The 10,353-nt window shown below is 58.4% G+C and overlaps 1 protein-coding gene across 1 annotated transcript; it reads right to left on the reverse strand.

The window, feature by feature from the left end:
- Positions 1-4,219: 4,219 nt before the first annotated feature.
- Positions 4,220-7,873, reverse strand: LOC100424340 (uncharacterized protein CXorf49). Its single transcript, XM_002806276.4, has 5 exons — positions 6,484-7,873; positions 5,754-5,910; positions 5,135-5,211; positions 4,805-4,850; positions 4,220-4,261 (listed from the first exon to the last, which is right to left on the reverse strand). The coding sequence occupies exons 1-5, from the start codon at positions 7,705-7,707 to the stop codon at positions 4,221-4,223; spliced, it is 1,545 nt and encodes a 514-aa protein (XP_002806322.3). The 5' UTR covers positions 7,708-7,873; the 3' UTR covers position 4,220.
- Positions 7,874-10,353: the final 2,480 nt, after the last annotated feature.

A 10,353-nucleotide genomic window follows, 5' to 3' on the forward strand; every position in this document is an offset into this window, starting at 1 on the left:
GGGAGAGAAACACGCTCCTCGTAGTCACAAAAGGTATTATCCATTCACGATGTCATTATCCATTCGAGATGTATTGCTGACATTATGTTTTTCCTAAAAAGTTAGGACTATTGGGCTATAACTTACTCAGAGGTCTATGAGATTTTGTAAATGCATACAGCAATGGAAACACCAGCACATTATATATAGATACAGAGCATCGCCATCCCCCCCAGGTTCCCTCACGCCCTCTGGTAGTGAACTCCGGGTCTTAACCCTCAGATCCTGGCAACCACCAATCTGTTTTCTGTTCCCAGATTTTTGCCTTTTCCAGAATGTCATATAAATGGAATCACACAGTACGTAGCATGCGTATTTGGCTTCCTTCAGAGAAAGACACTCAGACCGCAATTCTCTAAAGGTGCACTGTACAGTTTCATGACCTGGATAGTAGTTACCTGGCTTGATCACATTATACCTGTCAAATGGCTGGCTTCTGAGTTATCCTCGTGTGTGTGTGTGTGTGCGTGCGTGCGTGTATGTGTGAGAGAGAGAGTGTGTATGTGTGTGTGTCTGTGTATTATGTTTCAAACATACATATAATTTTGCATTTAACTGCTTCTAACTTTTATATGTCGGTGAGGGTTATTAAATGGCAATTATTAATACTTAAAGGAAAGTGAATGATTATTGGAAAAGTCAGCAGAGTGATTTCCTCTGGCGTGTGCAAAGGGGGAGGTAGTGATCGGGATGGGGCAAACAGGAGGGTTCCAAAACCCTGCCAACGTTCCGTTCCTTGCTCTGCATGGTAGTGACCTGGACTTCAACATTACACAACCACACGGGTGCCGTTCACGCTGGATCACGAGAACGGGGCATCCTGGGATCCCACAGATAGAGTTTGCACGGCCACCCTGGCGGCCACAGCTTACGCGGCTGTACCTGGCAAACACTGTTGGCCTCATCCTTTGAGGAAAAGGATAATGAGAAAATGTGTGGGGAAAAGGAGGAGTTCTTGGCCTGGAGGCTGAGGACAGATGTGCGTGAAGTTGTCCGAGTTCACCCAGGAGTGTGTTCCAGGCGGGCTAAAGTTCATGGCTGTTACTCACCATGACCACCATGATCCTATGATTGCCATCTCACATCCCCGTGTGCGGTGCCCTGGGCCTCCGCCACACCCTGGAAGGCCACCCTTGGGGGCTGTGGCTGGCGGGCGCGCTAGGAGACTTGCACACCTTCGGCCCTAGCTGGAGTCTGAGGAGGAGACGCTCTTTTCTGCCAACAGAGTAAGAGGTCTCATATGGAAATGTACCTGTGGCAGCTCTGGCACCGGGTGTAGGTGGGATTCTGCTCAGGGCTCCGCCACTGTGGCTGCATGGAGAGCAGGCAGGCAGCTCGCCAGACCTCCAGAGCCCGTCTGAGCTGAGTGGCAGGACAGTGCAGGAGGAGGTCTAAGGCTCTCCAGGCCGGACCCCACATTCCTCTTGGTGGGAGAGATTGAAGGAAAAGGCAAAGCGGGACACTGAATGAGGGGAAGTGCTGGACCTCCTCCTCTCCACTGGGGCCCAGGTGGATTCCTCTAATCCGAGGAGCCTCGGATTCCGCACTTATTTCCCCTAGAACGGGAAGGCTCCGTCTGACCATGGCCTGGGGTGTAGACGTTACAGCTCCATTATTGTGCGGGAAGTGGTCTGACTATGGAACCGAGGTGGTGTGCTGAGAGGCGGGACTGGCAAATCCAGCCACCGGGGGATGGGTTCACGCCTTCCACGACTCCGTCCACGGGCTTCTCCCCTTCCACACCCTGTCGACCATGGCCCATTACCCCCCGGGGCAGTGACCGTGGCTGGAGTTCCGCCCCTACGAGAACTTGCGTAGATGTCTCTGGTGGCAAAAACCCCAGCTGGAGAGTCCCTGACACATGTCTTCCCCCAGACACCAGCCCACTGTGTTATCCCCCAAGAAACAACCACCTGTGTCAGGGTCAAAGCCTTGGCCCGGGGAATTAAGCCAACCCTCTCAGGGGAGGTGTTGGATTCCGATGGGGCAGGCCCCCACCAGCGTTCCTTTTCAGGTCTGAAGCCTGTGATTGGCCCACCACCTGCGTGATGGTCCCCCTCACTGAGCTCACACCATGGGCCCACAGGGAGACACAGAGGGAGTATGGTGGAAGGCAGATACCGAGCCCGACCAGCTGTCCCAGGGCAGTCCCTCCTACCCGCTTTCCATCCTCTCTGTGGGCGTCCTGCCCATGTCTTGGTTAGCGGGTGTCATGGCACCCTCCCATGGGAGCTCCCCACTTCCTAGATGAGGCGCCAACCAGCGACTCTGAGGTATTATCACTGCACCCACACACGGGAGTGCTGAGATATCCCATCTGTCCCACGGAGGATCAGCAGCCTACTGTGGCACCTCCAGCATTCCGAGAGCCCCAACACCCGTCCCTGTGTTTGGCGATGTCCCCTTCGTCCCACTCCACGACCTCCTAGGTGTTAGATTGAACACCTCTTGTGAAAGGTAGATCCCAGCCCTGCTTTAGCGAATTCGATCCTTCACGGATCCTTCACCACTTCTTCCACTCCGTGAATCAGCCCATTCTCCCTCAACAGAGAGCACCCCCGATTAATTTGATTCCCAAGCGGGTGCTTGCAGGTGCATGCACACACACATACACACGCTAACCTTGAATGGTATCTGTATTTGTCCTGTCTTTGTTCAACACCCTGTCTCTTGGCGATGGGAGCTGGCAGAACCTACACACACCTCCTCACTGGAATCGGAATCTGTGCCCAAAGCTGGGACCTGCCCAGCCCAGGATTCTGGCTGAAGGAAGGAGGCAATCCCAACCGTCATGGAGGATGAAGGCAGAACAGGGAGCTTGAGGAAACCTCCTGTGGCCTCGAGAGGTGGTTGGGAAGACTGACCAGGGACACAGAAATATCATGTCCACAAAAACCTGTTGGCCTTGGGGGTGGTGACATGGTATTTCATAGGGACCATCAAAGAGCAGCCAGGCCTAGCATCCACACTTGCCCTGGAAACCAGCTGGCCATTTTCAAATCAATGGTATGGAGCCCACCGGCTGCAGAAGGGGCTGCTGGCTGCGAATGGACACCAAGGAAGTGGAAGCCGCCTTCCGCGTAGCTACCGGCGGGCAGTTTCCACCAGGTTGGCCCACAGGCACCAGAACAGACTCAGTGCCCCTGCCTCCAACCAAGAGACTATCTTGCCCTTTTCTTCCGCACTCCATGTATCTTCCCTTTGGCTCAGCTTCCCACCAGGATGTGGTTTCTGTCTCCACCTGGCTACTGAAGCTAAGGAGGAGATCTGACAGAATTTGTTAACTAAGGTTCAAAGGTGAGGGCTAAGAGGAACTGAGGATGCCAAGCGGGTTTTTGCCCCAGATGACCTGACCCTGTGCATGGTGGCACCGGAGGGACATAACGGCTCAAGAAAGAGGACTGGGTCCCTGAGGGGCGGCGAGGAGGATGAGCTCCGTCGTATTCCTCAACAGCATGGAAATAACCATGCAGGAAAGGCCACCGGCATCAAGCCACGGGGGAGAGCAACGATGCTCACGATGGAAAGGATGGTGAGAGGGCAGAACAGAAACAGTGAACCGCAGGAGGAAAGGTGAGAGAGACAGGGGTTCTGGAAGGAGGCCATCAGTTCCTGCTGAAGGGGAGGGAGAATAGCACTGAAGAAGGGGACCTGTGAGAACCCAAAGTGGGAGGAGAAGAGGAGGGACCATGAGCAAGGCGTGTAGGAGAAAGGCAGGAAATGCTGCTGTGGCTGGGCAGGGCCCCCACAGCACCTAGACCCAGGGCACTATGGTGAGCCCGAGTGCAGGGCTGCTGCTCAGGGGCCGGCCCTGGTGTCCCGCAGGGCCCTGGGGAACAGTTCTTCAAGCGCCAATGAACCGGGCAACACCCTGCAACCCCCAACACTCCCAACAATCGCAGAGAGGGCAGACCACAGGCCACAGAATATGAGAACAACTTTATTTCAAATTGCTTTGAACTGCGTTGGGAAGGGGGCAAATGCGGTGCAAGAGAGGAAGCCCTGGCTTAACAGGCAGCTCCGGAGCTCCAAAGGTGGCAGCTGTTTGTCTTGTAGGAAGATGCTGGCTCCAACCTGTGAAACAGAGCAGGCTCAGGGACGGGCCCCCAGCCAGGGCCAGCCCACAGCCCTCCTAAGCTACCGGGATTGTGGGAAGGGGCATGGTGTGTGCAACACTCACTTCAAAGCTCCTGGATCTTGTCAGCGAGGAACTGCATGGCCGCTGAAACAGAGAGGCAGAACCGGGCACTCCAGACCCAGGGAAACAGAAACCCATCCCATGCCCCGGTGGGGAACTTCCTAGTCCTGCAACCAGAAACCCCACCAGCCCTGGTACTGACTCACCCACCCGTCACCTGGATTAAATGTGGAAATGCCTTCTAAGCGGGAAAGTGGTTCTCAGGTGCTGGGCCATCCCAGTACCGTCCAGAACATGTTTCAAAGACAGATAAGCCAGCCAGCAAACACCAGACAAGTGGTACCAGGCAGTAGTTAAAGGGGAAACACCGGCAGTATCTCTAACCGTCCTAAGAGAAGGAGAGTTCTGGGACTCGTGGACAAAGTGTACACGGAGTTCAGATGACACATTGTTATCTGTGCACACCCCTAGCTGAAAAGGCACAGAAGGCCCAGGTTGGCTTGATTCTCCTCCCCAGAGGAAAGTCAGTCCCAGTGATGCTGCCTGTACCTACAGCCCACCCCCGCCCCCCACACCTGCAGAAAGACACCGCTGTCCATCCCTGCCCCAGCCAGGGCTCCATCATACCTAGCTGCTGTGTAAGTTCATCAATTTCCCTCTGCAGCCAGATGCACTAGACCAGCAGACACCGGGGAAAGATAAATGGTTAGTCAACTCTGGCCTCCTCTCTCCCCAGCCTCCCTGCAGCCCCCATAGCCTGCAGCCCAGTGGCGACGTGGGTTGGCACAGAACCCTCAATGGAAAGGAGGCACCCTCTCTCCGTGGGGTGCAGAAGGTGGAGACGTGTGGCGGTGGGGGCGGGGGGGGGGGTGGCGGACGCAGAAATCAGTTTAACCTGGACACGGATCCCACCATCTAGTGTGGACCTCTATTTCTAGGAGCCACACAAAGCATTACCCGAGGACAGTCCTGGGCTCCCGGGGCCTGCTGCTGCCTTTCTGGTCTTGGGGGATGGACAGGCGGCTGCTGGTCACCTGAAAGAGAACACAAAATCCAGCTTCCAAGCCTCCCAGTGAGGTGGAAAAGGCCTAGCAGGGTCTAAAGTGAGGCAGCATCACCCTCTGCTGGCAACACATTGCCCCTGCTCTGCCCAGCAACTCCAACCCCGCTCTGGGACTGTCTTCACTGTTCCCCAGTGTGAGCCCATCTGCACCTGTGGTCCCCTAGCGTTGTGACTCCGGGTTGGACTCCAGCAGCGCGGCAGCCACAGCCAGGCCCTGGGAGGGCCAATGTGGCTGAGCAGGACTTAACAGAAAAGGGCTCCGTACCGCCGAAAGTCTCCTTCCAGAGTTGGAGTTTGGGGCACTGCTCCAAATCGCCCCCCACCACACAAACCCCACTCAGAGAGGACGATGTGGCTTAAAGCCAGCCCTGTCGACACCCCGTTTCCCATGGGACAGCTGCCTGGGTGGGCAGGGAAGTGTGGGAACAAGGCTGAGTCCCCATAAGCGACAGAGCCAGAGGTTTCCCTCCCGACCCCTCTCCCCTCCACCCCTATCAAACCCGCAAGACTCACCGGAGGGTGCATGACGTCTGGGCAGGAGGCCTCCCAGGCTGTAGGCCGAGGGCTCTGAAGTTCCCGGAACTTGGGGAGCTCTGATGTTGGGGTCACCGCTGCTGAGTTCTCCACGACGCATGGACAGGCGAGGCAGCCCTGGCCTGTGTGTGGGAAGCTAAAACAGAAATTTCTGAGTCGGGCTGGCGGTTGGGGCAGGCGGTGAGTACATGTGGGAAGGGGTTGTGGTAAGGTGGAGACTCCGGACCCTAATCTCATTAGCACTTTCTCCCTCAGTCAGCCCCAGGCCAGGAGGCAGAGCCCAGCCAGGGAAAACACTGGGGATACTGAGATAGCCCGGGCCGCCTGCCAGGTGGGTCGGGCAACAGCTAGGGAAGGAGGAATCAGGAAGTTGATGATCCTAGACACCCCAGCTTTGCGGCCCACACTTTAAGGCATCACCCGATCCAAACCAGCTGCCAGCCCTGCCTTCCATCCCAGCTCCTCTCTGCGGGCGGAGGCAGGACTCCTGCAGTGTCCGGAGGCATGGCCATCACACAAGAAGTGCCCCCTTTAACGTGTGCCCCTATGATGAAGACCCCCATCGGGCATTCTAGTGTCCCTAGGCTCCCGACGACAACCCTCGAGCAAGGGACAGAGGGGACATGGGTGAACAGGGGTGTGCTGGAACAGAGGAGGTGTGGGGGGAGGAGGGTAAAGAGGGAGAGGAGGGCGAGAAGGGCCTACTTACTTGGGCCTTTGGGACCTCATCTCGATTTGGGTCATTATCTTCTCTGGCCGCAACCTGGGACTCCCTGGTCTTCCTTCCTGCAGGTTTCTTCCCAGGGCCTCTGTGCTTAGGCTTTTGTGGTTTCTTGGACATCCCGTGTGGCTGCACACCGGAGAATGGCGGGAAGGTGGCCGGCTCCGGGGGAGCGGCTGAGAGTCTCTTTCCGCAGGCAGGAAAGGCTCTCCCCGGAGCCAGTTGAGAGGCACCTCCTGGGGACTTCTTCCCCTGGGCCATCTTCCTCCTTGAAAGGCCCTGGGGCAGGGCCCCTGCAGTGGCAGCTCCTGAGCAGCTGGGCCTGGCCTCCACCTTTCCCCAGGCCCTGCTCTGCATTTTCTTCTGGGGAGAGTCCTCCAGCTCTCCCACAGCCGGCCTCTCCACGACTGGAGTGAGTCCGCGGGGAGCAGAGGTCAGGAAACGGCCCGGCACGGGCCGGTAACTCTCCTTGCAGTGGAAGCCTGCGTGTCTGGATGTGTCTGCTGCCTTCTTGGGGCTGCCGGGCTTGGCCTGGCTTCCTTTGTTGCGGCGAATGCCCACCCTCATCAGTGGTAAGCCGCTGCTCTCATCTGCGGACTCAGAGTCGTGGGTAGACATCCTGGTGGGGCCTTTCGCAGAGGGCTGCTGGGGATCCACGCGGAGGCTCCATCTGCTCTTCGAGCCCCTTTCCGGGTTGTTCCAGGCCTGCACTGGCCCAGGACCACAGAGGTGGAGACGGTCGGCAGAGGCCTGCTGCCGTTTTCCGGGGCTGGGGCCCAGCGCGTCTCTCCCACTGGGACCCACCTCCAGGTCCGCCCAATTGTCAGCCGACCCTTCGGCAGCGGCGCCTTCTAGGAACGGCTGTCCCTGGACGCTGGGCGGCGGCACGATGGCGGCTGGTTCTTCAGCCAGGTAGAATGAGTAGTCCACAACGTCCCCTTGGTCATCGATCGGGGTGCCTGGCCGTCCTTCCCGGCCCCAGAGCACCACCCTTCCTTGCTCTATCAGTTCGCTCTCAGACTCAAAGCTGAAGCCCTCCGGATCTGTGAACCCGCTCTCTCCGTCGCCATCGCGGCTGCCCTGCACCCCCAAATTGAGGCCGTGGCTGTGGTCCCCTGGGGCTCTGGGGCTGGCCGTGTGGGAGCCAGCCTGCTCGCCACCCTCCAGGTCGAAACCGGCCCCACAAACGGATACCTTGTCGGGGGAGCTCATGGCGGCAGTCCCGGCAGCCTCGGCTGTGGGGAGATGGTCGTCCTGGTAACGGCTGGAGGAGAGAGCTGAGCCCAGTCAAGCCCAGCTGAGCAGGCCACGCGACAGAAACAGTGAGGCTTTCGGGACACCGCCACCCTCACCCCAGGCGGAAGTACCAGATGTCCCCGGCAGCCAGTGGCTTCCTCGTGCCCTTGACGCCAGCACCGAGCCTTCTCATTGGTCCCCGTCTGCCAACCAGCGGGCCCTTTGTGGGGCGAGGTGCCTGAGCTTTAACCAATCGGGACACAGGCTCTTGGTTTGCCTCGACGCCCGTCATTTGACTGGGTGGCTGCACTCTGCTTGGGTCTTGGGGCCAGGGGGCACTGTAGCTCTTGATCGCCTCTTTCTTTCTGTCATTCCACCTCTGGCCGGGCACCTACTTTCCAAGGAGAGCCACATCTCTGAGCCCCAGTGACCCATCTGTAAGGCGGGGATAAAGGGGAGAGCTTCCCCCAGCTCATCAGCTTGGGAGAGTAAACGTTGTGCTGCACGCAAAGCACCCGGTGCACAGAAGAGGTCTCATTGCAAAGTAGGTTCCTGGCCAGAGGCGGCAGGAGAGCAAGAAGGAGGTGGATCGAGAGCTCCAGTGCACCCTGGCCCCAAGACAAGACCAGAGGGCAGACACCCAGTCAAATGACCGGCATGGGGCAAACCAAGAGTCCGTGTTCCGATTGGTTAAAGCCCAGAGGCCTCTACCAACAAAGGGCACGCTGGTTGGTAGAGGGGGACCAATGAGAAGTCGCGGCACTGGCGTCAAGTGCGCGTGCAGAAGCCACGGGCTGTTGGGGACATCTCCTACTTCCGCCTGGGATGAGGGGAGCGGTGTCCCGAAGGCCTCACTGTTCCTGTTGCCTGGCCCAGTCTGCTGGGCTTGGCGGGACTCGGCTCTCCCCTTCCGCCGTTACCAGGACGACCGTCTCCCCACAGCCCAGGCTGCCCGGACTGGCGCCATGAGCTCCCCCGACAAGGTATCCGTTTGTGGGGCTGGTTTCGACCTGGAGGGTGGCGAGCAGGCTGGCTCCTGCATGGCCAGCCCCAGAGCCCCACGGGGCCAGGGCCATGGCCTTGATTTGGGGGCACCAGGCAGCCTCGAGGGCCAGAGCGGGTTCACAGATCCCAAGGTTTTCAGCTTCGAGTCTGAGAGCGAATTGATAGAGCAGGGAAAGGTGGTGCTCTGGGGCCGGGAAGGCCGGCCTGGCACCCCCGTTGACGACCAAGGGGACGTTGTGGACTACTCGTCCTACCTGGCTGACGAACCAGCCGCCATCGTGCCGCCGCCCAGCGTCCAAGGACAGCCGTCCCCAGAAGGCGCCGCTGCCGAAGGGTCGGCTGACACCTGGGAGGACCTGGAGGTCGGTCCCAGTGGGAGAGGCCCCAGCCCTGGAGAATGGCAGCAGGCCTCCGCCGGCCCCCGGGAGCCCAGGGTTGTCCTCGGGTAATGCTTCGTGTGGCTCCTAGAAATAGAGGTCCATGTTAGACAGTGGGATCCGTGTCCAGGTTAAACTGATTTCTGTGTGCCCCCCACCGTGCCCCATCACCATCTTCTGCACCCCACAGAGAGAGGGTGCCTCTTTTACATTGAGGGTTTCATGCCAACCCACCTCGCCACTGGGCTGCAGGCTATGGGGGCCCTCAGGGCTGAGGGAGACAGGGAAGACGAGGAGAGAGGAGGCCAGAACTGACTAACCGTTTCTCTTCCTCCGGTGTCTGCCGGTCTGGTGCATCCGGCTGCAGAGGGCAATTGAGGACCTTACACAGCAACTAGGTATGATGGAGCCCTGGCTGGGGCAGGGATGGACAGCGGTGTCTTTCTGCAGGCATGGGGGGCGGGGGTGGGCTGTAGGTACAGGCGGCGTCACTGGGACTGACTTTCCTTTGGGGAAGAGAACGAAGGAAAGCCCGGCCCTGGAGCCTTCTGTGCCTTTCCAGCTAGGGGTGTGCACAGACAGCAGTGTGTCGTCTGAACTCCGTGTACTCTTAGTCCACGAGTCCCAGAACTCTCCTTCTCTTAGGAGAGTTAGAGATACCACACGTGTTTTCCCTTTAACTGCTGCCTGATACGGCTTGTACGGTTTTTGCTTGCTGGCTGGCTTATCTGTCTTTGAAACACGTTCTGAATGAACGGTTCTGGGATGGCCCAGCACCTGAGAACCACTTTCCCGCTTAGAAGGCATTTCCACATTTAATTCAGGTGACGGGTGGGTGAGTCAGTACCAGGGCTGGAGGGGCTTCTGGTTGCAGGGCTAGGTGATTCCCCACGGGGACAGGGGGTGGATTTCTGTTTCCCTGGGTCTGGAGTGCCCGGTTCTGCCTCTCTGTTTCAGCGGCCATGCAGTTCTTCAGTGACAAGTTCCAGGACCTTTGAAGTGAGTGTTGCACATACCGTGCCCCTTCCCACAGTCCGGCAGCTTAGGAGGGCTGTGTGCGGGCCCTGGCTGGGCTGGCCCTGGCTGGGGGCCCGTCCCTGAGCCTGCTCTGTTTCACAGGTTGGAGCCAGCATCCGGGGCTGCAGCCAAGCGAGTTTCCTCCTTATCCTCCTTAGCCAGGGCTTCTGCTCTTCCACTGCATTTGCACACTTCCCAAGGCAGTTCAAAGCAGTTTGAAATA

Source organism: Macaca mulatta, chromosome X (assembly GCF_049350105.2).
Source record: "Macaca mulatta isolate MMU2019108-1 chromosome X, T2T-MMU8v2.0, whole genome shotgun sequence".
Taxonomy (NCBI): domain Eukaryota; kingdom Metazoa; phylum Chordata; class Mammalia; order Primates; family Cercopithecidae; genus Macaca; species Macaca mulatta.

Excerpts from the sequence above, each read along its gene's own strand:
- LOC100424340 (XM_002806276.4), bottom strand. The coding sequence starts at position 7,707 with ATGAGCTCCCCCGACAAGGTATCCGTTTGTGGGGCCGGTTTCGACCTG. Across the intron at positions 5,911-6,483 it reads ATGAGGTCCCAAAGGCCCAA|CTTCCCACACACAGGCCAGG; the intron begins GTAAGTAGGCCC and ends TTTCTGTTTTAG. Across the intron at positions 4,262-4,804 it reads TGAACTTACACAGCAGCTAG|CGGCCATGCAGTTCCTCGCT; the intron begins GTATGATGGAGC and ends TCTCTGTTTCAG.